The following is a 27682-nucleotide window of genomic DNA, read 5'->3' as shown; positions in this document are numbered from 1 at the left end:
ATACTATCCAGGGGAAATGGAAGAGTTTGGGAACCAGGATTTCTCTGCCCAGGTTGGGAGCAGACAAGGTAGTAGCTGCGATAATGTAAGTATGGTGAGCAAATCATAATTTTTTTTTCATGTCCTATAGTTTATGTTCTTATTGTCATCACTGACATCATTTTGGGGTACATGTCTTAGTGTGCTCCGACTGCCATAACAAAATATCATAGGCTGGGTGGCTCAAACAAAATGTGTTTTCTCCTTTCTGGAGGCTGCAAATCCAAGATCAAGTTTCCAGCCAATTCATTTTCTCGTGAGAGCTTCCTGCCTGGTTTGCAGAGAGCCACCTCATTGCTGTGTCCCCCCCAGTCTTTCCTTAATGCATGTATGAGGGGAGGGAGAAAGAGCTGGCTCTCTGGCGTCTTTTAAAGACACTGACTTATCAGATCAGGGCCCCACCTCACTGACCTCACTTAACCTTAATCACTTCCTTAGAGATTCCTCTCTAAGGCGACATACTGGGGTTAGGGCTTCAACGTAGAATTTTGGGGTGGGGGGTGGGACACGAAACACATTCAGTCCATAACAGGGCACCTTACACCTCACAGGTTAGTCTCCGTGTAATGAATTTTAAACCTCAGCTCTGGCACTCAGGGAATGTGGCCTGGCCATCGGAACACCCAGAATCAAGTCCTATCTCTACTTCTTCCGAGATGAGGGACACGACAGGTTATTGAGCATCCCTGCCTCTGAGGTCCTGGGACCTACCTAGTCTGTGCTCCTAAGAAAAAAATTAGAACCTTGTTGTATAAAAAAAGCCTGTGACCTTCAAATAAGGATCAATCCTAACATAAAAACACAAAGCATGAGAAAACAGACCTCAGCTTTCCATGACTGAGCTCCTGGGGAGCTGTGTGGCTCCCCGCATTCAGGGGCTATGCAGAGACATTCTTGTGGCTATGGCTTCCAGAATGGGGTCCCTTCACTTCCGGGCTCCTCTGCCGCCAAACACACCCGCTGGCCTGTTCAGTAATAAAATGTCTTGCCTAGTGTCACACCCTTGGCCACAGCCAGACTGAACAAGTAAACTCCCTTGGCCTAGTTCCTCAGGAAGGCACCAGTCTCCCTGCCAAATCCAAGTATGCTGCTGCCGGGCCTCCCTCCTCTCCGTGGGAGTCTCATCTCCTTGGTTCTTACAGCTTTCCAAATCCATCATGCCCGCTGCTGGCTAGGAAACCGTGCGGTCTTTGGTGCGCACACTGAGGTAGCCGGCACACTTCTCGAATGCAGAAAATAAGTGCATGTGTCTTTGGCTCTGGGGCAGCCTTTACAAGGTGGAGGGAAAGCTGTGCATTCGTCACAGCTCTTAGTTATAATGTCGGAAGCACAACTCAAACTGGCTAAGCAAAAATATTAACAGTAATAAAAATAATTGGCTCATAGAACTTGAAGAACAGAGGTAGCCGTGGCCCTAGGCTTGACTGGATCTGGTGACTCAGACCCGGCTCTCCCCCATCATCTCCCTCGGTTCCTCCCTTCCATCTCCAATAGCCTTCTTCTTCTGGGCTGTTCCATGTGCAGGGAATGTGGTCTCCAGCAGCTCAGGGCTATCAGTTAATAGTTTGTGAACTTAGAAATTTATCTTCCAGTATCTTGTAAGCTAAAACTGGGAGTTTTTGAAGTCACCAAAATGGAGAACTGTATTTTTGGCCCAGATTCCCTTTCAAGGTTATGTGAAGACAGGGATATGCAAGAGCAACAGAGAAATCACTTCTGGAAAAGAGAAACTGACGTCCCATGGCTGCTTTCTGAGGAAGCTGTTAAATGTCATGACCACAAACAGAATTCAACACCCAAGTAATTTTCGTTCCCCCAACAGCCTAATTACCATGAACAAAGATTATATAATTGTAACTGATAGTTGTGAGAGTTTTAATAATTCGTATCCCAAGAACTGAGGCCCATGTGTTAAGTACAGATTTGCTGGGTGAAGCCGTATAGTTTTATTACATAGGGTAATAAAAGAGTTACTGGTTATGATCCTGAAATTAACATTCCAACGTGGCTCTGGGTGTCTAGTCTGTGTCAGGGCTGGATACCTGCTCTTCTGTTTCTATAGGATGTCACCGGGGTCCCATGAACAAAAAGGTTGCAGGGTCGGTGTATTTGGGGACCGCTGGGTTAAGTGGGCCTTGTTAGCACAGAACCGACACAATGACCTTGCAGGCTGTAAATCACTCACTTGAGGGGCAGGCTGGCAGCAAGATGCTCATCAGGTCAAATGGAGAATGAGGTGGCTGAACCATGGTGCCCCATTGAACGTCAGGGTTGACTTGGGTCGTCTGGGTGGTCTCTTGGACACCAAATAGCCTTTAGCTGTAAATAGGTGCTCCTTGAAAAGGGTTATGCAATCACAGATGTACGTATTATTAACATTTTGTGATGTTTGAAGGTTTAAGCCATTGATGGTCGTGGTGAGTTACAAACAACTAATCTGAATCTGTTTTAGAAAATACATAAGTCACTACAGAGCCCACCTACCCTGAATTGAACACAAAACACTGTGGCCTGCATGGAAGCAGCAAAACTCAGGCAGTTGTCCCCATGTCTGGAAAACCCCACACCCAGCTCTCGGGGCATCAGCCAACCTTGTTTAGTGACACAAGAATGCCATTTGAATACCTATTCTAATTTTTTAAGTGGAAAGGACAGCCAAATTTATCTCCTCAGCTTCATCCGAGGAACCTGAGAACAGAGTCCAAGTGTTGACCATCAACTATTACTACAAAATGGCTTGAGATGGCCAAAGGGAACGGCAGCACAGTTTAAGGAAACAAGTGCGATAAGATGTACAATAAACAGAAATCAATTTCTTAAAAGTCCTATATCATTTACATGCTCCCATCACTGCAGGTTGTCCTACAGAATTTTAAGATTACATGCCACATGCTGATACATAGAAAATGAGTTGACTACTATACTTTTATATATTAATACTTATTGAACCCTTAGAACTATCAACACTTAAGAGATCAGCATAGACGAATCAACAGGAAAGACTGACAGAGCTAGAAGAAATAAAAGCCAAGAGGGACTTCCAGGAACAGAGTACTCAACAGGGCCCAAAGCAACAAAGAGATCGAAGAGAGAGAAGGCTTAAGAAGTGTCCAATGGATTGGCAACCAGCGTCAACTGGTCTTAAGAATTTCAGGGGGTGCCTGGGTGGCCTGGAGCCTGCTTCCGATTCTGTGTCTCCCTCTCTCTCTGCCCCTCCCTGCTCATGCTCTGTCTCTGTCTCAAAAATAAACATTAAAAAAAATTAAAAGAAAAGAACAATTTCAGTAGATTAAGGGCAAAAGTCAGTTTACATTATTAGGTTAAGGAAAGAAAGGGGAAAAAAAAGGAAAGAAAGGGAAGTATGGAAAAAACTTGCAACATTTCTTTCTTCTTCATTCCAATGTGTACTGACTGAGTGGCCATTGGGTGTACATCGGCAGTCAGCTGCGAAGGGAAGGATAGGAAGAGAAGGCTTTTTAATTTTTACCAAGTACTTAGAGCTTTATTGGCCTGTAGAAAACAATTACAGAGGGTGAAGTTAAGGGATAATTTAGTTCAATACAAGCCTTGGACAAAACACCGGCACAATGGTACAAGCAATAGGTGACTGTACCCACTGAGGCTAATTTCTGCAGTCAAGGTCATCCATTCCCTGTAGCTGAAGAATGAGACACCCAGGTCATATGAGCATTTCGTTAGCAGCAAATGGTATCTTCTCAAAATGAAAGTCCTTCCACTTTGTGTATAGTTTCTGAGCTCCCGTTACAATATCCTCCACCACAAAACTGTCTATTTTTATAAGTGGAATCTCAAATGTCTTATACTTTACATGGATTCCCCAGTCATGGCTGCAGTTCGGTCTGGCACAGTAGATCTTTGCTCTCTTCTCAAAATGTCCAAAGCTCTTTGCTTTGGGGTGTGGTTTACTCACAAAGCAATTCCTGAAAGCATCTCCAACCACAGTGTAATGGCATTCCTACAGATGAAGGGATTGAATAACAAAACATTAAAACTAGTACAAAACTGTGACTTTAAAAAACTCCACCATAATCTGAGATGAAGAGCAGGTGGGAACCCACTTATTTTACAGATGGGGTAAGAAGGAAATAGGCATTCACCTGAAGGCCAGACTGGAGTCCATGCAGCCTGGCTCTCAGTTACATGGGTGGAGGGGAGGGTGGGGGGTGACGGTGCAAGTGAGTGACCGGGGCCATCTCATGAAGAGGAGGACTAAGAAGTTTCCAGGCAATCAAACTTCTGAGAGTAGATACTCTGTATTGATTAAGAAACAAAAGGGAGCATTTACTGAAGATGTCCACAAAGCCTGAGTTCACGTGACAGGCATAATCCACGACAGAGAAGAACAGCAAAGGGTCAGTGTGGATCTGAAGCGGGTGGGGGGCTAAAGAGTCCGAGACTCTGCCTGTAGTCACCTTTAGAGTAAACCTCAGAAAGGCCACACTGTAGAGAACAGACGCAGACCCAACACACCAGCCCTCATGAAAACAGTCATAAAGCACCATTGCAATAGGAAAACCGCTCAAACGAGCTGGAAGGACCTTTTACAGCTAAAGCGGCAGACTCCTAAAGGCTGGGAATTTGCAGGTATCTCCCCTGATATGCTTCTCGCACAAACAGATGGACTGATTAGAGACTTCAGCTTTCTGAAGACCACAGAGAACCCTAAAAACTCATCAACTGAAACAGCCTCCCCTCTATCAGCAGCAATGAGTTATAGCCAATTTTTGTCTTTAGACATTTTTGTGTCCAAAAGTTTTATCCTAAAGTATTAAGAAAAAAATATATAGAAAACTAACCTGTTTTTTAAATGAAAATATTTTGTTTTCATTATAAAAGTGATTTGTAGAAAAGAAAGTTTAGAAAACAAAATAGAGAGCGGGAGGTGCCTGGGTGGCTCAATTGGTTAAGCATTTGACTTCAGCTCAGGTCATGATCTCATGGTTTGTGGGTTCAAGCCCTGCATCGGGCTCTGTGCTGACAGCAAGGAGCCTGGAGTCTGCTTCGGATTCTGTGTCTGCCCCATCCCTCTCGCTTGCTCTCTTTCTATCTTTCTCAGAAATAAATGAACATTAAAAATTTTTTTTAAATAGGAGAGAGAAAAACAGAGTCTCACTGCAAACTAGTAATACATTTTCATATATTTCCCCTAGTCTTTTTTCTATAGAACGTTAAATTTTTTTGGTTGTTGTTGGTAGTGATGGTGGTATTGTTGCTATTATTTTCACTGCTATGGGCCTAGCAAAAAAATTTATCAAAATACAAAATTTACAATTTTACAAAAAATTGTAAAATATTGTATCCTTGTTATTTTTCTCACTTCACCATTAGTTTGTAAGAAGTTTTTCATTATACATAAGCTCCATGATCATTTTGTTTGATAAACTTTACTTTGGAATTAGTTTAGATTTACAGAAAAATTGCAGATTGTCCAGAAAATTCCTGTAGACCCTTCATTCGGCTTCCCCGAATACTAACATACCATAGTACATTTGTCAAAACTAAGAAATTAGGCCTGGAACATTACTATTAACTAAGCTACAGATTCTACTACTATCTGTTCCGTGACTGAATCCAGGACACCCGCATTCATTTAGCATAACCATTATTTTTAATGGCTCTGTAATATTTTAATTAAGTGGCTTCTTCTTCTTCTTCTTTATTGTTAAGGGTTTCCCATTAAAACATTTTTGGCTCTTTTAAAATACATGGACCGTGGCCATGAAAACAACAAAAATAATAATGTCTTACTATAAACATCTTACTGATAGTAAGCCTTACTTAGTGCTAAAAAATAGCCCAGTGCTTTTTGTTAAAAAGGCTGCTTACCTCCACAACTCTGATATCAACTGTGTTACACGCAAAGGCTTTGCACTTTCTGCAGAGCAGTTTCTTATTTTCCTTATCAGGTACAGGTTCTACTTTTCCTTGACTATCCCTGATGAGTTTTTCTTGAATCTGTATCTGGAGAATCTATATGCAAATGAACAAACAAAAACCCCACATCGTCAGTGTAATTTGAGTACAACTAGGAGGCGTGTATATATATGTATGTGTGTATATATACATATATACACACACACATATATATGTATATAATCATTCATTCATACACAACTTCCATGAATATACAGTACCTGGCTTTATTTATTTAAAAAAAAATCCCATAGATCATTTTAATGGTTCTCCTAATTCTTTGTTAGTCAGTGTTTATTTTTTTAAAGTAGTTTATTGTCAAATTGGTCTCCATACAACACCCAGTGCTCTTCCCCACAAGTGCCCTCCTGCATCACCACCACCTCTTTTCCACCCTCCCCCTTCCCCTTCAACCCTCAGTTGGTTTTCAGTATTCAGCAGTCTCTCAAGTTTTGCGTCCCTCTCTCCCCAGCTCTCTTTCCCTCTTCCCCTCTCCCTGGTCCTCCATTAGGTTTCTCCTCTTCTCCTGTTAGACCTATGAGTGCAAACATATGGTATCTGTCCTTCTCTGCCTGACTTATTTCACTTAGCATGACCCCCTCGAGGTCCATCCACTTTCCTACAAATGGCCAGATTTCATTCTTAATCAGTGTTTAACTGTAACCTCCAATTAGTCTTTTAATTTCTTCATCAAAGATGCCCATGAAGTACTAAGGATGTCCATAAAAGTCATCTGAACCGTGCTTTCTACTTTAGTAGTTGGCAAAATTTTTTAAATCCCTCACAAATAAACATATGACATCCATTGATTGTTTCAGGCATAACCATACCCACTGCTAGGGCAGAAACCCATTAAATGGAACAGCAGGCAGAAGAGTCCCCATCATCTAAAATCTTTTCTCTCTCTCCCCTTCCAACCATAGAGAGTACTGTTGAATTACAGTAAAGTTAAATGTATGTATAGTATGACTACATTCTATTTCAAAACTCAGGACATGGCCAAGTATAACTAAGAACCTGGAAATTATAGATAAAATAAACCTAAGAAGATTCTGAAGGGTGAAAAGAGGAAAACAGCTAGAAAACACCTGATAGAACAACACAGTGAGTTCCCTGGGTTTTCTTTTCACCTTATATATCCAGACTTGGGGCTGAAGAAACCAGCAAGCAGAAATGCCGGCACAGGCACAGATAAAAATATCTCAACAGAAGCCTACTCTCTCTAGCCAAAAGACCAGGAAAGGCACAGACTTTTAGACATTAGCTGTTCTACTCAAAACATCACAGAGTAAAACAAAAAATATATAGGCCTAGGGGCACCTGGATGGCATAGTCAGTTAAGTGTCCAACTTTCGATCTTGGCTCAGGTCATGATCTCAGAGTTCATGAGTTCAAGCCTGCATTGGGCCCTGTGCTGATAGCACAAGGCCTGCTTGGAATTCTCTCTCTCTCCTTCTTTCTGCCCCTCCCCAACTTGTGCACATGCTCTCTCCCTGCCTCTCTCTCAAATAAATAAACATTAAAAAAAATTTTTTAATCTTTATTTTTGAGAAAGAGAGACTGTGAGTGGAGGAGGGGCAAAGAGAGAGAAAGACACAGAATCCCAACCAGGCTCCAGGCTCTGAGCTGGAGCTCTCAGCAAAGAGCCCAATGCAGGTCTCGAACTCAAGAACCCTGAGTATGTGACCTGATGCAAAGTCCACCCAGGTACCCCTAGATAGATAGATAGATAACCAAGTTTGCCTCACTCCTACCCATGCCTGCAAAGATGAAGGGGGCACCAAGATTTCCACTTGTAGAGCTATAACAACCTTGACCCTCTCATCCCATGGTGTCAGAGAAGGCCAGGTAGGGAGCCATAACTCTCAGCCCTGCCAAATGGTAGGCATCCCCTGCCTGTGATATCAGGGGAGACCCTGTGGGGAGCCAGAACTCCCCTCCCACACAGAATTACCAGCTACCAATAGGTCCTGGCCACACTCGTTCAGGACGCCCTCTCATTTTTCACCATCTCTGCCCATTTTCTATGGCTGTGAGGGGAATCCCAAATGTGATTCAACAGTCTAACTCAACAGATATTTAACCTGTTTTGTCCTCATCCCATTCCTTGTCCTGGTGCGCTGACTACAAAATAATGTCTGCATCTGGACCAGCGTCCATCTCCCTCATTAGATTTTTACTCTGTTTCTTCTGCCACATAGGAGCCCAGGCAGCTCGTTACTCATGGAAGAGACAAAAATTACGGCATGGGTATTAAAGCTATTCTGGTTTTTAAATTCTTATTGCCAACATCCCCGTCTGCTACAAAATGGGAAGGTGGCTCAGTGAAAAGCCCCCATCTTCAGTAAAACTCAGGAAGAAAAATAAGAGGAACTAAAAAATTTCCCTGCCATACTCCTCAATGAAACTGTGGAAGAAGTATTTCTAAATCTTTTAGTCTCTAAGCTTTAGGAAGAAATGTTTTTAAAAATGAGTAAACACTGACATAAAGTTGTGATTTTATCTCCTAAAATAAGTATTAGACCACTGCTTCTTAAAACTGTCTTAATAAAAGAGATTCTAACTTTTTAAAAATATGGACTCTATGGAGTTAGTCTACTGAAATGTGAGGTTCATCTTTGTGAGGTCAAGTCTACCTTCCATATGCCTCTGCCCATAACAACTCATTTTTGAGCACTTACTCTATACCAGTCACTGTGCTGAGCAATGCACATACCCCATTTTATTTCCCAAACTGCCCTGTGAATTAAATACCACTACTTTCCCAACTTTACGAATGAGGAGACCAATGCCTTAAGAGACAGAGTAACTGTCTGAAGTCACATCTCTCCTAAGTGGCAGCGAATGTGGGATTCAAGTCTCCACAAAGGGTCTAGAGAAAGCATGGGGGTGCGTGTATGTGTGTGCATGTGTGTGTCTGTGTGTGTGCATCTGTTTCTTAACTTTCCCCAATCTGGTTCCATGCTTCTGGGTTCTGAAGGAAATTACAATTAAATGAAGGTTACTACCAAGAGGCTTCTCTGAACAGATAATGCCACTCCAAAGTGTACATTACTATCCATAGCCAGAACAAGCATTTTACCACTTGCTCAGTGCACTGGGAGCTCTTCTTGGAGGACTCCAGATGGTAGAGAGAAGGGTCTGAGGAAAAGGAGAAGGGCGGTGTCCTGCCTGTTACAGTGTAGTCCTCAAGATGAGCTCCCAACATAAGGGTCATTCTGTTTGCCCTTTCTAACTAAAAACTGAACTGCAAGTATCAGCACTAATAATCTGCATTTTAATCTCACTAAGACTTAAAGCAGAATGACTCCAGTGTTCACTCTGGGACAAAATTTTAAGTATAAATTGATTGTTCTAATGCAACATTCAGAGCAATAGGATAAAAGGTACCAACTATGCTCGCGTTCTATTACTGATGGTCAGATTCTGAAGGAATAACACAGATTAAAAGACTTACCTTTTCTTTAAATACTGCTTCATTCCATGTCTGAAGCATTGAAATGGAGTCATTCATCATTTTTTCTTTGTATAGGTTTGTTTTTTCTTTTTCAATCACAACGGCATTACTAGTCAGAAGGAAGCACTTGCTACCTCTTGCTCTTCCTCTGCCTATCAGAAAACAAATTTTCTATTCAGTGCCTTTGACTTAAAACTCTGATAAATCTGAGAATAGGTAAGCATAGGGGTATTCCAACAATTCCACTTTGGTTCACCAAACTCCACTTTCATAGGAAAGCCGAGCTGTTAGAGCACAGGCTCCAATGCAGGCATATACCTAAATATTATAACTACATGTTAAATTAAGAGCCCACTGTAGACTGGCTTCCTTGGGGTCTCCATGGTGCAGTGTGAGTAGACAGCCATATTACCAGAGACACTGCCTTAAAGACAATCCAACAGGAACCCTCGGCATGGCACTGTGAGCACTCTAAGACAAATAATGAACACATCCGCCCTCAGAAGCCTTCAGGGAAATGGGGAAATAGACATGTTCACAGTCATCAGAATATAAATGGAAATAGTAAGTACTGTAAGAATTATCACTGTAAAGGATCATGTGCATTCCAAAGATTATTGCCACCTGGGGGAATTGGGAACAGGTAATATGGAATCAGGGGAAGAAGTTAAGAGGTAAAATGAAGAATATCAGTACATGACCACTTTCTTCAACAATGAGACAATGACGAAGTCAGGTTGGCAGAGTGGATAATGAATAAAGGAGAAGAATGGAAAATAGGTTGGAAAGATAAGTTGGTGCTGGATTTTGAACTTTTTAACATCATGTGAATTAGGACCTACTAGAGTTTCTATATAGGGAAGTGATATGCCCAGAGCTGTTTTTCAAGAAGTAAAGTGGCAGCTGTTATGGAAATTGAAAAAGGAAGAGAGGCGATTTAGGAGGTCACCTAGTTGAGGTAAGAGAGAAGAATCCCATGGAATATGTCCTCTAGAACACAGGGTTCATCAGTACCACAAGCACAACCATGAGAGAGATCCACATGTTGGCTGCCAAAGTCTCAATCCAAGTGGGAATTATCTTTCCATAAATGTCAGCCAATGTAGATCAACTAAACAGTATTCACTGTGACCAAGAATCAAAATGGGATATGTATTAGTGGTCAAAATTTTACCTCCCCCCCCATTCTGATCAAGTAAGTCACTGTTAGGGCCAATGACACCAAAGTCCACTGTGCCAACCAAGGGTTGGTAAAAGAGAAAGGCCAGAAGCACAATGACTGGTAGAAAGTAAGTTTCTAAATGACAGACACACTCACAAATCAGACAAATTAGCAGTTACTTAACAATGACATCAAAGCTTTTCCCACCTCTAGTTTGGATCATTTTGATGACATTGCCCACATACTCATACAGGATGACCAAATTGCACTCAGCAATGTCAATGCCTTCATCAGCAACGGAGGTGGCGATCAGAATCTTATTATCTCCATTAGTTTTGAATGTATCCAATGCACACTTCTGCTCTGGGAGTGTCATCCCTGCATCAGGGTCAGAGGGCATTTTAGAACTCACCAAAAGAGAGAACTTTACCCTTGAAAAAAAGCCATTAATGATGGAATGCTTATTACGTGCCAAATACTGCGATAAGTGCTTTATATCCATGATGTCAAAACAACCCTAGGGAGTAAGGCCTATTTCTATCCTTGTGTTAGAGACATAATGGTGGTGTCTAACCATGTGGACGCTGCCACAAGACTGCCTAAGTTCAAATCCTAGCTGGGGGACTAACCAGCTATGTGACCTCAGTCATGTTGTCTCAAAACAAACATCGATTTCTTTTTTTTTTTTTTTTGCAAAACTATCAACAACAGTGGATAATTGTAATGCCTTTGCATGTGTCAAGGACTTTACAGCTGACAAAACAGTTTCACAACTACTTACTCACTGGAACCTCACAGAGCCCTTTTCAGTTGATGTGGCAAGTGTTATAATCCCCCTTTACAGATGAAGATCTTGGGGTTTTGGAGGTCTGATAAACTGACAGCCTGGCAGAACCAGGCCTGAATTTAAGTCTGAGACCCTGACAGTGTGCAGTTCTCAGTCACTGATATGCTAAGAAGAAAAAGAATTTCAATGGTCTCCAGCTCCGAGTTAATAGAATTCATAAAAGTTGACAGCCAAAATCTTCAGATATATTTTAAGGCCAAAACAATTTATTTTTACCACCATCTTCTACTGAATAATGAACATGCCCAAGACAGACACCATACTTCATTAATTTCTAAACTTATTCATCCATTTCTTCATCAAACATTTATTCAGCAATTATAGTTTGTCAGCTAAAAATATAATAGTTAAGAGGTCCATTTTTATCTACAAGGATCTTGTAGAAGAAGGATATAAATAGGAAGCTATAATTCAATGGGATAAGCAATGAAATGGAGGCAGAGTGGATCTATGGGATTGGAAGGAGAAACTCCTCAGTTAGTTTTAGGAGGTTGGGGAAGGCCACTTGGATAAGCACAATGACTGGTATAGAGTGTGTTTCCAAACAAATGTGGGTGGATGGATGATGGATGATGGATAGAGGGAGGGACAGAAGAAGGGAAGGAGGGAGGGATGAGGGGTGGATGATGAGTGAATGGATGGATAAATGAATAAACAAGAAAATGTTTTGGGTGCCTATTTGTGAAGAAATAACAAAATTTGAAAATCAACTCATGTAAGAGCCAAATTGCAGAGAACTTTAAATTCCAAGTGCCGTAATTTGGTGTTAAGACTTCATTTGGTAAGCTAAATTTTCAAAATCTGAATTTACTTTTTAGATTCATTAAGTTTAAACTTTGTATACCTGGAAAGTACAAGAGTGATGAATGTGGACTAATAGGAGGAGGGCTGCTTATAAACAAAACTAACTAAACAGGAGGAGCGGAGTGAGGACCAGGCCCTGCCGGTTACTGAGGTGGGGAACACAGCTACAAGAGTGTCAGGTGGGGGCTAGCCCTTTCAGCTGATTTAATTATTCTGAGAGAGAGTAAACAAGTGAGTGAGGGAGGGGCAGAGAAAGACAAGAGAGAATCCCAAGCAGTCTCTGTGCTATAAGCACAGAGCTTGACTTGGGGCTCAAACTCAAGAAGTGTGAGATCATGACCTGAGCTGAAATCAAGGGTCAAACACTCAGCCAACTGAGCTACCCAGGTGCCCTGAACTTTTTTTTAATTGTAAAATATATAATACACATAAAAGCATTTATAGTTTAAAAAACAATAAAATAAAAACAGAACATTTCTATTTCCAGCTGATTTTAATCCAGTGGTTGACAACTGGAAAAAAAGAGTGACATGCTCAAACAATATTATAAAAAATAACTTTGGTTTTGCCCACCAGACATACGGGAAGAAGCAATGTCTACAAGTTCTTGGCATTTGAGCATTGGGATGGCTTTCTGATATGTCAACTTGGCCAGGCTGAACTATAGTACCCCGTTATCCATCTAGGTGTTTTTGTGAAGGGAATTTGCAGCTGTAATTAAAGCTCCCAATCAGGGGTGCCTGGGTGGCTCAGTCAGTTAAGTGTCCAACTTTAGCTCAGGTTATGACCTCATGGTTCATGAGTTCAACCCTACATCAGACTCTGTGCCGACAGCTCAGAGCCTGGAGCTCCCTTTGGATTCTGAGTCTCCCTCTCCCTCTGTTCCTCCTCTGCTCTCGTTCTCTCTCTCTCTCTCTCTTAAAAAATAAGTAAACATTTTTTAAAAAGTTCCTGATCACTTGACATGTAAGTTGTGAAAGACATTTCATCCTTGGCTGGCCTGACCCACAATCAATCAGCCCTTAGAAAGAGAACTTAGGCATCAGTCCCTGAGCTCAGAGACTCCAAACAGTTTGTGCCTGTGGAGGTCAGGTCTGCTCCTGACCACCTGCTCTGTGGATTTCAGACTTGCTTTGCCAGTCCAACTCTCAAATCCCTATGAACATGTGTGTTTCACATACACACACATAAACATATATATGTATATATGTATGTGTGTACAACCTCCTACTGGTTTTACTTCTCTTGACCGATAAAAGCATTAAAAAAGAATTTGAATATATTATAAATATTCACATATATTGTATACTGACTCTAATTCATTATAGGTAAGTACCTATGTTCTGATTTGTTTTGCCCCGTCCCGTCAATTTGCCAGGTTTTAGAAAGCTGAGTTCAGCATTTTCTTCAATCCATTTCTTCAAAGCCTGAAAATCAAAAGCAATTATCAGCATCAGCCGGACACTGTATAACATCTGTATTAATACTGAACTATTGCAAGAAGAGAAAAAAACTTTAAGTTAGTAAACAGTTTTCGAACTGACAAGTCTGAGAATAAAAGCTTTTTGGAATTCTGTGCCATCTTACTATAGCGGTTAAACCGTTGTAATCTGATACAGTTTAATCTCTAAGATATTTTTTAAATGAAAAAAAAAAACAATGCTCAGAATAGTGAGTGTGTAGAACTAATGGTAAGTTTAGCAAGATCTCATGACATAGAATTAATACACAGAAATCAGCTGTATTTCTGTTCACCAGCAACAAGCAGCTAAGTAAGCACAATTTAAAATAGCATTAAAAAGCTGACACTTAGGTATAAATCTAACAAAATATGTGCACAAGTTATATGCTGAAAACAATGAAACCGTGATAAAAGAAACCAAAGAAGATGTGGTAGGTGGCCTCTCAGGTGGCCCCCAGTGACCTCCAGCCCTGGTCTTCAGATCCTTGTACAATCCTCTCCCCTCAAGTATGAACTGAACTTACTGACATGCTTCTAATGAATTAAAAAATGGCAGACATGATCACTTCCAAGTTGATCTAATAAAATGACTTCAACCTCCGTATCAGGCTCACTCTCTCTGTCTCTCTCGGATCACTCATTCTAGACAACACAGGCTGTCATGCTCTGAGGCAACCCTGTGGAAAGGCCCGTGAGGGAGCTCAGCAGCACAGATTCGGACGCCCGCCAGAAGCCATGTAGATGACTACAGCCTCGTAAGATCCTGAGCTGGAAACATTCAGCTGAGTGGTTTCTGACTCCTGAGGCATAGGTATCATAAGATAACAGATGTTTGTTACTACCAGCCACTACGTTTTGAGGTAATTCGTTATCAGCAATAGGTAACTAATACAGAAGCCCTATATAAATGAAGGGAGAGAGATAATATGGTCATGTTTTAGAAGACTCCATATTGTCAAGATGTCACTTCTCCCCAATTTTATCTATTGATTCAGTGCAATCCCGTTCAGAATTTCAGCAGACGTTTTCATAGATGTGAATGAGTTGATTCTAAAATATAAATGGAAAAGCAAAGGAAGATAGGTACAACGACTTTGAAGAAAAGAAAAAATCTGGAGGACTCACACTACAGAAAGCTAATCAAGACTGTATGGAGTGGGTTAAAGGATAGATAGATGTAGATGAACGGAACAGAACCAAGAATCCAGAATAGACCTAGATAAATACAGTCAACTGATTTTTTAAAACAAAGTTACAAAGGCAATTCAATGGAGAAAGGAAAGTCTTTTCAACATACAGAGCTGCAGTAATTGGATTTCCACATTAAAAAAAAGGGAAAAAAAGCATCTCAACCCATAACTCAAAATGGGCTGTAGACCTAAATGTAAAATTCAGAACTATAAAACTTCGAGAAGATAACCAAAAAAAGCCTTTGTGATCTTGGGTAAACAAAGAGTTCTTATATACAATACCAAAGGCACAATCCACAAAAAGAAAACATTGATAACCTAGGCTTTGTAAAAAGTTAAAAGTTTCAATGTGTAAAAGATACTGTTAAAAGAATTAAAAAGACCCGAAGAAAATATTTACAAATCACATTTCTCACAGAGGACTTTTTTGTCAGAATGTATTTTAAAAATTTTAAAACACTCATTAACATGGTAAACAACCCAATAAGATCCTGTTTTAAAATGGGCAGCAGATGTGCCGAGACACTTCACCAAAGAAGATACATGGAATGCTACAAAATCATAAAAGACTCTTGAATATGGAGAACAAACAGAGGGTTCCTGGAGGGGTTGTAGGCGGGGGGATGGGCTAAATGGGTAAGGGGCATTAAGGAATCTACTCTTGAAATCATTGTTGTCCTATACGCTAACTTGGATGTAAATTTTTAAAATTAATTTAAAAATACACAAAACAACAAAAAACAAAAAAGATGTATGGATGGCTAATAAGTTTGTGGAAAAACGTTCAACTGCATTAGTTGAGATGCAAATACAGTAAAATGAGCATTCACTCTAGGGAGATACTACTACATGTCCAGAGAAGGTTACAGTGTTTTTAGTTGACCAAGAACTTTTAAAAAGTATGAAGCCCTTGCTCTACAGGTACCAAGACTTACCATAAACCATTAAGACAGTGAGATATTAATATAAGAATACACAAAGAGATAATCAGAATAGAACAGACAGCCCAGAAACGGCCCACACACATACGGGTGCCTGATTGTAGAGCAGTGAGGAAAGAATCTTTCAGTAAAATGGTACTAGGTCACTTTGTAATCCACAAGAAGAAAGCGGCTTACATTCACAAGTGCTCTGGTTTTCACAAAGAGAATGGTTCTACTCTCTGGGTTTAAGTGGTACTCCTCTTGCAAGATGAAGCAGAGATCGTTGAGTTTTGGGTTCTCATTGCTGGGATCCACAGAAACACTTTCCAGTTCCTGCAGCTTTTCTGCAAAAGGGGAACATTCTATAAATGGCTTACAAATTCTGGAAGTTCAGAACACACTGTGACCCTTAGCTCGAGTTCAAATAGTTAAAATCGCTTAATCTTTGACCAGAATTTTAAGAGCAATTACCACGGCTTTACCATATACTTTAAATGTAGCAATAAATGCATATTTATTTTTGCCCTAGAGCTGACTGCTCAATGTTTAGCAGCACTCCACTGAGCGACGTGTATGTGTACTGCATACTTTCCTCTAAGCCAAAACAAGAGAGGGAGAAGGACTTACTTTTCACTTAAAATCCTCCTATAGTTTTCTAAATATGAGAGCTGTGGAATTATGGACCATGCTGGTTTTCTTCTTTATAGAAGTACATATAAATTATAATCTCTTTAATACCACGAAACACTTTCTTTTTATATTTTTAAACTTTGCAAAATTACTAACAGTTAAACCCCCCAAAAATGCCACTACCTATTATCATTTCTATGGGATGTATCCTTTGCAAATCCTATTTTACTTCTTCACAAGAAGAAATAACGTAAGCAACAGATTTGTTTCCTTACATACCAGATTTCACTGATGCTTAGTAGTCCTGCTCTCTACATAATACCTTCTTGAGCCCAGGAAAAGTCCCTGAGCATCACTGGATGCTACATATAATACAACGTAAGCCGCCACTGGAGTCACCAGATCCCAATGGCTTCCTCCTCTAGAAGCACCACCCACCGTCAAATCTCCGAGTGAGATCTTGCTCAGTTTCATCAAATCCTGCTGCTCGGACATTGGTGTAGAAGTTTTTCAAGTAATCCAGAGCATCTTTCATTCGTGCATCCTCGTTGATAATGAGGGCATCATTATATTTCTGTTGAAAATGAAAACCGGGTTTCAGTGTGTCTCCGATGCCTACTGCATTCACTGTACTAAAATTCAATTAGCTGTACTTAGGGTGAATAAGGGAGGGGCAAAATAAACTCTTCTCAAATCTATCCCAACTTAGCTTTTTAAGATGAATGGTTTCTAAGGGAACTGCAATAAAACCTCTGAACCAAATATTGTTTAAAAAATCTGCATTAGCTAGAATCATTCATTAATTAGAATCATTTTAGATTCTAGAATTCCACCTTAGAAGAGAAAGGAAATTACAAGAAAAATCCATGTGAAAGATTAAAAAACAAAAACAAGAGCCAATCAATTTCCACATCAATTTGCCTCATGATTCAGACATTCAGCTTAATCTCTTCATACATCCAGAGCCATCACTGAATTGCAACTGCATCTATTCAGAATGGTGGCACTGACCACACACACCAAAAAGTCAATGAAATTCATCAAATTCTATAAATGCACACAGACTGAGTACATTTTTAAATATTTTCAACGGCATAATGAGCAGAGATGATGGTTGTTGTTTCTTATCTTCTTGGTTACCCAGTGAGGAACCAAGACTCTGGATTTCTGAGTATGTGGCTTTGCCAAAGGTAAGAAAATGTATGCTCCAGACAAGGCGACAGGAGTCACTTTATGAACTTTCAAGATGGCTGTCCCCAATCGTGTATCTATAATAATGGTTTCGCCAATTTCTTTCAACATGGAAATGCTGGGGGCGTGGCACAGAATCCCAGCCTTTGTCTCCATCCTGTTGCTGCTGGTTTCAGTAAGTGGAGAAGAAGCTGAATGGGATAATTTTTAAGTTTGCTTCATAGGAACCTCTTGGAAAGTTCCTAAGTAAGTTCTTGAAACAGGGTGAAAAGTCCATGTTCTCTTGGCTACCAGAGCAAAGCTCCCAGTTAGGTGCTACAATTACAATATGCCTTTGCAAAGAAGCCACATACCCGCAAATGGGAAGTGTACAAAAACAGTGCTTTACAAATCCTGCTCTCTTCATCTTTGTCAGGCAACTGAAACACTGAGCATGCTTTCTGAAAAGTACTGATCCATTGCTCATATTTCTGTGTTCCAAATTCCCTATATTGAATATGAGACATGTTTTCTGGAAAAAAAAAAAAGGTTTGCATTATGCCATATGGTCAGTCATTTAAAGTTCTAAGCATGCTTCACCCTCTAATTTTCTTTTTTTTTAATTATTTTTAAAGTTTTTTTTAATGTTTATTTATTTTGTGAGAGAGAGTAGTGGAGGGGCAGAAAGAGAGGGACGCATAGAATCTGAAGCAGGCTCTATGCTCTGAGCTGTTAGCATAGAGCCTGACATGGGGCTCAAACTCACAAACCACAAGAGCCAAAGTTGGACACTTAACGGACTGAGCCACCCAGGTGCCCTGCCTGCTTCTATTCTTACCTCCAGCTGCTCCCCTTCCTGCACTGACAAGACTAATGGAAGTCCTCATGCTCTCTCCACTTTCCTGGCTGTCACACATGCTGTTTTCTCTGCCTGGAACATACCTTATCACCACCATCCACCCACCCCCTATCTTGTTGTTTTATTATTACTTATCTAACTTTGGCTTTACACACTAGACTGGAAATGCCACGGGGGCAGGAGCTGTGTCCCAGCAGGAGCTGTGTCCATGCTATATTCCCATCACCTGGCATATGGCCTAGGACCAGGTGATTGATGAGTGAATGAGCATGGTAAAGAAACTGCTAAATGAAAGGATTCAAGTATAGCAGGAGTGGCATGTAAAACTGAAAAGATAAGTAGAACCGGATTGTGCAGGCAGGGCTCAGACTGGCAGGTTAGAGGCTTAGACGGCTTTGCTCGTAAGGCAGAGAGATTCAAGCAGGATACTGGCATGATAAAACTGGTACTTCAGAAAGACCATCCAGGTAATGGTGGGTTGAATGGAAAAGTGAGTAGGGGTGGTGAAAGCCACCAGCCAGCAGTGAGAATAAGTCCTAAAGCAAGTTGTGAAAGAAGAGAAAAACAAGCAAACTACGAGAAAAGGTGAACTCACAAATTCAGCATCTCCAGAGCTGCTCCTAGTGGTGGAAGCAGCTCTACCCACCAGGTACCTACAAGCGCACAAGCCAAAAACCCAGTAAAAGTCACCCCCACTCCCATCTGAAGCCAGCTGGCCACGAGGTCTGAACACTTCCTGTTTGCAGGACTGCACAAGCCTCCTCCCTCCACCAACCGGTCTGGACTGCCTCTGTTTGGCCCTCTTTGTTCACTGGGATCCTATCACCTCACCCATCAGTTTAAATCTTCAGTTGCTTCCCACTGCTTTTAGGAGAAAGTCAAACTCAATCCTACCACACCTTTCCCTGTATGGCTCCTGCCTCTCTCTTTCTACTCACTCCTTTCTACTATCCATGTATTACAAGTACCATGAAATGCTTACAGCTCTAAAAGGTTCTCTTCCTTCAATGTCTGACACTTTTTCAACCTCACTTGATTTGTCTCTCCTTCTTAACTTGGCTTCAAGATTTCAAGATCCCTCAGGCATCACCCCACCCCAGGAAGCTTTCACTGCAGCGCATTCTAGGCCAAAGTTCCCAACGTGCTCCCATGGCAACACATGTGTACCTCTGCCCTGCTGAGTGGAAGCTCCCTGCATCTGATTCTCCTGATTTGACCGTGAGTTCCCTGAGGTTGTCTTTAATCTTGCTATTCCTATTAGCTAGCAAAATGAGTATCTGGTGAATGCATGAAAGAAAAGAGAAGAAAAGAACTTGGTGACTTCATGAGAGAGTCTCCGAAGAACAAAGAATCAAAGGCCTCCTGTTTCAATGTGAGCCATCAGAGAAATGATGGTTTCATATAAATAGGGAAGTCAGAACAGAAAGCTAATTTGGGAGATTAAGAAAGCCACGAACTGATTTAAATATGGCATTTGTCAGGTATTTACATCAACAGATTTACTTTGGATTTTAAAAAGAGACTGAAGGAGGAATTATAAGGTTCTTTAATAACCTATAATCAAGAAAGCTAACCTCTTGATATAGTCTTGACACTGTCTGAACTAAAGAGAATTCAAAAAGACACGAGTGAATAATACATGGCTATTCCTAAATGGAGAGAATACAAAATGAGATTTATCTCACCGAGACTTATGGTGCCGATTTCATCAAAGACACTCTTCACCAGACTCTCTGTCTCCCTCATCAGCTGAGATATGATGCATTTGAATCTGTCAGTAGTCCGTGATTCTACTTTCCTGAAAACTAGAGCCATCAGAGTGAAGTGAGTATTTTTCAGGAAGAACACATCATAGTTCAAAGTAGGCAGGTGCACACCTTTCTCTGCCTCTGTTACTTCTCTAAGATGTAAGGCCCCAAGCTCACAGGCAGGTAGTCTAAAGAATATATCAAATGCTCAAAAACATTGCAATAGCTCCCTATGCTTAATGAACTTAATTCTTGCTTAATGCACAGATTCTAACATCTTTAAGTTTCATGGTCTGGGTCTAATCCAACTTTTAACTCTGGTTTTCCTATTATTCAACTCTACTTTGACAAGGCTGATATCCATCTTATCTCTGCAAATACACTTTTTAAGCCTCTCTTCTTTGATCTTCTCCTTTCCCACCCAACCCTCAGAAGTGTTCGCATTGTTCCTAAAATTCATTATTGCATTGTTTCAGCAGAAACTTATTAACCGCCTACCATGTGCCATGTTCTGGTGATAAACAGTTGAAAAGAACTCATTCTGCGGTCCAGAGAGGTCTGTGTTTTTAGGGGAGAAATATATGTAGCCAAATAACCACAGTAGCATGCTGTAACAATAACTATGCGCAAGGTATCATGGAGCACAAGAAAAAGAATCTCCAGTTCTTCCAAAGGAGGAAATAGGGGAAGAGGAAAGGAGGGAGCACACAATGCACTTGAGGAGCCCAGAGGAATGCAACATGGTTGGGCTTATGGGAGGGAAAGGAGATGAAGCACAGAGGCAGAGGGACTGGATTATAAAGAAATTTGTACTTGATACTAAAAAGTTTAGATTAGGTACCTTCCCTCAGCTCCTTCAAGGCAGCTCCCAGAAGGGAACTTAACAGCCCCTCTCTGGCTATTACATGTCTGTTCATTCTGCCTTATACAGTCATACTCTATCCCCAGGGTAAGGAGAAAGGCATGTATGTCTCTTCTTCCTCTCTCCTTTGCTGGGTCAGTATACACTGGAATTTAATAAACATTTGCTAGTCAAATCCTTTTTTAAAAATCATATTCTGATCTGCTGAGGAAAGATATGATGAATTCAGACTAACTTCATTTCAACCCAAATCACTAGATCCATACTCAAATAATGAACGACCACACAGTCTCCTCCCCAGGCATGCATTGCAGGGAAGGGCGGAGCCCAGCTCTTCGCCGTTTACATGCTGTGATTTTTCTCATCACGTCTCATTGTCAGTATCTTTCTAAGAACCTTATCAAAAACATGGCAAGACCAAAAAAAGAATTTTATCAAACTGAAGAGTAAGAATGTTTGTTTTAGGAGAGTGCGCTCCTAAGGTTTTCTACTGCCCGGGGATAAAGCTCAGCTGAGGAGAAAGGCATGAAACATAATTATTTAACCCCAAGTTTGGGGTTAAATATTTCCTACTAAATGGGAAAGGCACAAATTCAGAATGCATCGAAATGGCTCTAACTAGGAAATGCAGAGGGTATCACAGTGTGCTAAAGGGCAGGTTATGGGATTCCACTTACACTTTTGGGGCTTGTAAACAATTTCTTCCAGTTCCTCCAAGTTGTCTTTGACTGTTGCTATCACTGATGTGTCAAGAGAAGCACACAGTCTGCAGATATATTCCATGGCTTCTGCTGTGTTCTTGGCATCCCCAGTGCCAACCGAGGCAGTCAGCCCAATGACCTGTGAGGAGCATTGCAAATCATCAGATGTCTGGAAACATGCATGCTGTTTCCACAATCCCGCATGCAACTCTTTCCTGCTAAAGTCAGGGTTTTTTGTTTTTGTTTTTTCACTTATTTCGGATCAGGAGCAAGAACATTATTTTTTCTGATAGTCTCCATGACGTTGCAAATGGAAAGATCCCCATTAGGCAAAGCACTGAATAAATGCAGGAGTCACAGCTCATCAGATGAACGTGAATCAGCAAAGAAACCAAGAGCAGAAACCCTTTCAAGGAAGACCTTCCCTACTCTTGTGTCCTCATAATGTGTACAACATACTGAAAGGAAAGAAACTAAAACCAGACACAATTCCATTCTAAAGTCAACCACGTCACACTGGCTGTGTGTCCCTGAACACACAGCCATCTTCAAAAGTTGGGAAACAATAGCTCTTTAAAATGGCAGTTGTGTGAATTCAGTAAGATAAGATTTGTAAAAAATTTAGCTTACTGGTCACCTAATAAATTCTGCTCAAATAACTATTCAGTAAATATTGAATAACTGACTCATTAGCAAGGAATCTAGTTAACCACCAGTTTTTTTCTAGAAGACGCTTTAAGAAATGTGATTCCTACTGAATTTTGTCTATGGGCACATACTGTATATCTTTTAACCTAGGCATCCTAAATGGTAGTTATTAGGGCTAGAGAACTTTGTACAATGTGGTACTGGTGTACCATGCCTGCTGAACTCCCTCGTCCATTCCCATCTTGATTATTCCCAGGAAATAATTTATCTGCCTCTCCCACATTTAGAAGAAAAGAGAGACTAAATGCCAGGGATTCCCCACCTTTCCTGTCCCCAAGAACTACTACTCTCTGTCTTGACTCCTCTCACACCCTTGCCTCCGAAGACACCAAAAACGGTGTCCCATCCACTCTCCCAGACTAAAGCATGTACCTGCCTACTTATCCCATACCCTCTGGGCTCCCTGGACATCCTGTTCTATCAATCATTTCCCCTCTCCCCACTCTGCCTCACCTGCTGCTACTTACTACTTCACATTCTAGATTCAAATGATGTTGAAGAGCTTCACAGCTCCTGACTCTCAGGCACATCGTGTTCTTTCACACTTCTCTGCTTTTGGACACACAGCAGACTTTCCTGAAGACCATCCAGCTATCTAATTTGTACCCTCCTGTTAGGTTTTGCCTAACTTCTGTTGGGTCTTGCCTTACTTTCACAGCACACGAGTTTTCTCTTCTGACTACACCTTGTACCCATCTCCATAGTGTGCCATCACCATACATTATGACAGAATTCATAGATGTTTGGGTCCCTATGAAACTTAAACTGTTTGAGGGCAAGGACTATGTCTTTTTAGATTTGTATCCCCAGTGCCTAGCACAGTGGATAATACAGGGGGCACCTGAGGCATGTTTGTTATAGTGAATAAATGAATCAATCAAAATTAATCAATGAGCTGTACAATCTGGATTTAGCACCTGAAAAGAACATCCTTAATGCGGTCATAAGAGTAAGTAAATAGGATTTAGGGAGGTTATAGCTCTTCTGAGGAACCCATCTGAATCTGGAGATACCTGAGGCAGTGGGTCTGAAGATCCTCCAAGTTTCTGATCTAGATAATTAAACATGATCATATTATAAGGATGGTGTTTCCCAGTGTTGTGACATTCATCAAATATCATCAAAGTAAAAACAGAGAGTGATGGAATCGTTCCATTTTTAAAGCTATTCACAAGGATCTGTGGAGTTAAAATGATGATGTCATTGTTCTCAACAATGAGTTCCACTGAGACATTCTCAGATGTAGCTCCAGAAACACCTGCAACTTTGTACCTGGGAAACAACAGAAATTCCCTCTTACCAATCACAGTGTGAATGAGGAACCACAAAGATATGAAACACTAGATCAGAGCATCAACTGAGTAACCTCTCCTAACTCAGAAAGGAACCTAGAGACAAATGCTAAGCACAGAGCCTTACACATAGTAAATGATCAATAAGTGCAAACTAGTTATAATTGTCGCTAGTATATATTAATTCTTTCAAGTCATTAAGAAAGAAAATACTGCTTAAAAGAGTAATATTAAATAAGTTATGAAATCATTAAAAATTCAAATGTGCCATTTAAATGTAAAAAAATTTATCTCAGGTCACTCACTCTGTAAAAGCTAGTCAAAGGAGTTTAAGATTTCAAGTGTACCTAACAAAATAGACTTGAATCCATAAAAAAATTAATCACATCTAGATTATATAAAAGCTAAATCTATTATAAATTTTTGAATCATGGTTTTCGAAAAACTAAGCAAAGCTGAAAACACACCTGTTAAATGAAACTAGAGGAAGAGAAACAGGACCAACTGTTATACCTACCCAAGTCTTTCAAAATAGTTTGAGAACACGGATGTCTGCTGTTCATACAATGGGAGTTGGTTAGCAAAAAAGACAACCTTCCCTTTTTGTCCTTGAGGCAATTTTTTAAGATGATGTTCACATATAAAAAGTGAAACCAATGTTTTTCCACAACCTTTTAACATACAAAGGAAAAGAAAATGTGTAACTAATATTATACTAAATTTTTTTTATGTTTATTTATTATTTTTGAGAAACTGAGAGACAGAGCATGAGGAGGGGAAGGCCAGAGAGAGGAGACACAGACTCTGAAGCAGGCTCCAGGCTCTGGGCTGTCAGCACAGAGCCTGATGCAGGGCTCGAACTCACAAACCCACGAGATCATGACCTGAGCCAAAGTCGGCCACCTAACTGACTGAGCCACCCAGGCGCCCCATATACTAAAATATTTCTGTACAAAGGTAATGACTGTTGTCTCCCCTCAAACCACCATGCCGACTGGTAAACTGGGAATGTGGATGGGGCAGAATTTACACCAGGACAGGAAAATATCAAGTTAGTGCCTAGGTAACATGTAAATAAACAGTCATGGCATAAAGCAAGCTAAAAAAGAGGGCATTTTTCTTTCCCTCCTCATGTTCCTTAAAATACCTGGAGACTATATTACTGGGACAGTCTTCTTAAAAGATGTATGGAGCAAGGAAAATATTGACACTCACCTATTTTGTCCCAGTATTCAATAAAAGACAAAAAAAAAAAAAAAAGAAAAAGGAAGCAAACAAAGAAGCAAACCACGTAAGTAGTGGCAATAGGCTTACCTGTAGGAGCACATATTATTGAGTTTTTTCCTTCCATAGCAGGCAAAGCGAGCTCTTGTTGGTAATTTCTTAGCTTCATTGGGGTGTAAATATGAGAGACTTCTGTAATACAGAGGGAACAAAATTTCCCAGTAGTTACTTCTCTGAGGAATTGAGGAAATAGCTATGTATCATCAAATAGACAGGAATTCTGACTTTAGCAAGAAGGGCCTCATTTGAGAAAATTTAGAATCCTTGCCTCTTGTTAACTAGCTTCTCCACTAATGTGAAGTACAGAATTCTCCCTCAATGACAAAGTACCAATGGTGAGAGTTCTTTTTTTTTTTTATTTTAAAAAGCCACAAAGATTTCTTTCTTAAACAATCTTGAAGTCTAGTAAGGAAAAAACTGAAGCAAGAATGGCCTAATTCAGAGCAAGCAGATGGCCACTGGTTAAAGGAAATGCGATATGGAACCAAACAATAAATCCCTCCAAGATCTCTGAAAAGCAGCAAACTGTAAACACTGAATTCCCAAAGCAATTTCATATTGAGGAGCAATCGTTATTATTCTGCAGGCTCTCACACGGAATCTTCTCTCAACAGAACCAGAAGTTCCAAAACATAACCAGAGGCTTTTTCTCATTAACAGAAAAGCATATAGAATGTTACTGCTAAAAAAGACCATTGAAATTATCTATTGACTCCAACCTGTCTATTTTAAGGAAAATGAAAATTTCTAAAAGGTTAAGGTCTTTACAGGTCAGAAAATTTAAAGTAACTTACATTGGTTGATTTTATTCTGACATGACAGAAAATTTGTATCATTCAGTTGCAAAAGCAATCTGTAAATTTTCTTCTTACAGCAGTGTTAGCCCCAAATCACACTTTTCTTCTAACACTACTCAATATTAATCAGAGTTTCTTCACTGGGATGCCTGGGTGGTTCAGTTGGTTAAGCAACCAGTTCAGGTCATGATCCTCCAGTTTGTGAGTTCGAGCCCCATATCAGGCTCAATACTGTTAGTGCAGAGCCTGCTTCGGATCCTCTGTCCCACTCTCTCTGCCCCTCCTCATTTTGCACTCTCCCAAAAATAAAAATTCTTTTTAGAAACTTTTGGCACTGGAAGGCATGTTCCTACACAAAATACCTGATGAACACCAACACGGAAAAGAACAATGCTGGGTACCTGAAGATGGACATGAGTTCTGACTAAGATTTTGGCATTCAGATTCTTCCTTATAGAAAATCTGTATGTCAGAAGTTTCCATTTCATCATCCTCAAGAACTTTCATTTCAACATTCTTTGCACCTGTATGAGACCAAAAACACCTTAGAATCTTCATCTGATCTGATTATTGTCTTGACAGCACAAGTCCTACCAAAGAGGTCGTAATACTAAAATTTTCAACTTCCGTTAAGATTTTGCAAAACCACTTGCTTCATCTTCCAAAACAGTTAAAGGAATCTTTTTGACTTTGATGTCTCAATTTGGAGTCTGAACTGCAATGTCATTTAGGACTTTATTATTTAAAGCATGGAACATGAGCCAGCAACTTGCAGTGCTTGTTAGAAATGCCGGCTCTTGAGTCCCTACTAAATCAGAATCTGCATTTTAACAAAATCCCCGGATGATTCTCATGCACAATAGAGAAGCAATATTTAGCAGATATTTATGTCTTCCATTCTTGACCTAACCCAAGAAATTAGATGTGTATTTAATAGACATTTTCCAGAACAATTTGTGATTTAAAGGAAAAGCAAAGACCATGTAGACACTCAGATGGTTTCGCCAAACTCAGCCTTTATTTTTTTTTAATTTTTCTTAATGTTTTACTTATTTTTGATACAGAGAGAGACAGAGCATGAGAGGGGGAGGGGCAGCGAGAGAGGGAGACACAGAACCGGAAGCAGGCTCCAGGCTCTGAGCTAGCTGTCAGCACAGAGCCTGACGCGGGGCTTGAACCCATGAATACAAGATCTGACCTGAAGTCGGAGACTCAACCAACTGAGCCACCCAGGTGCCCCCAAACTCAGCCTTTAAAACAATGCTCTGAGAAGATGTTCACTTCAGGAAACCACATGATAGCACAGATACTTCATCACAACACATTCTTTTTTTCAGTTCTGTTCTGGCTTAGTGCCTGATGGTTTCCAGGTAAGACTACCAGGCTATGTCTATTATGATTCTTACTCTGAAGAGGGAGCAAGTCTTGGAGTTTGAAAGCTATTTCTCTGATAATCTAAACTCAGAGAATGGGGTGCCTGGGTGACCCAGTTGGTTAAGCGTCTGACTTGAGCTCAGGTCATGGTCTTACAGTTTGTGAGTTCAAGTCCCACATTGGGCTCTGTGCTGACAGCTCAGAGCCTGGAGCCTGCTTTGGATTCTGTGTCTCCCTCTCTCTGGGACCCTCCACCACTCATGCTCTGTCTCTCTCTGTCTCTCAAAAATAAATAAATGTTAAAAATAAAAATAAATAAATAAATAAGCTCAGAGAGTGAGTTCAGACTCTACCCTCCCCAAATCCTTTGGACCAGATGGGCTAATTCTGGGTGAGAGCAGTATGCCCTGGGCCATTTTAGGGGTTAGACACAACTGAA

The 27682-nt window shown here is 40.6% G+C and overlaps 1 protein-coding gene across 3 annotated transcripts in view; it reads right to left on the bottom strand.

The window, feature by feature from the left end:
* Positions 1-3512: 3512 nt before the first annotated feature.
* Positions 3513-27682, bottom strand: part of DDX58 (DExD/H-box helicase 58) — a 35286-nt gene continuing 11116 nt past the window's right edge. For 2 of the 3 annotated variants that reach the window (XM_029921070.1, XM_029921071.1), the window contains 14 exons: positions 26271-26393; positions 25103-25204; positions 24306-24459; positions 23510-23768; positions 21765-21927; positions 20163-20282; positions 17993-18150; positions 16887-17022; positions 16014-16162; positions 13580-13670; positions 10800-10970; positions 9431-9582; positions 5887-6030; positions 3513-4015 (listed from right to left, as the gene is read on the bottom strand). In XM_029921070.1, the coding sequence (XP_029776930.1) occupies positions 3719-4015; positions 5887-6030; positions 9431-9582; positions 10800-10970; positions 13580-13670; positions 16014-16162; positions 16887-17022; positions 17993-18150; positions 20163-20282; positions 21765-21927; positions 23510-23768; positions 24306-24459; positions 25103-25204; positions 26271-26393 (2219 nt within the window). In that variant the 3' untranslated portion in view covers positions 3513-3718. Of the gene's footprint in view, positions 4016-4157; positions 4312-5886; positions 6031-9430; positions 9583-10799; positions 10971-13579; positions 13671-16013; positions 16163-16886; positions 17023-17992; positions 18151-20162; positions 20283-21764; positions 21928-23509; positions 23769-24305; positions 24460-25102; positions 25205-26270; positions 26394-27682 lie in introns of all 3 variants that reach the window. The other variant, XR_003902132.1, reaches the window with a different exon arrangement.

Source organism: Suricata suricatta, chromosome 13 (assembly GCF_006229205.1).
Source record: "Suricata suricatta isolate VVHF042 chromosome 13, meerkat_22Aug2017_6uvM2_HiC, whole genome shotgun sequence".
NCBI lineage: Eukaryota > Metazoa > Chordata > Mammalia > Carnivora > Herpestidae > Suricata > Suricata suricatta.
Note: the sequence above shows the minus strand (reverse complement) of the source record. Positions and strands in the feature narration are given on the sequence as shown.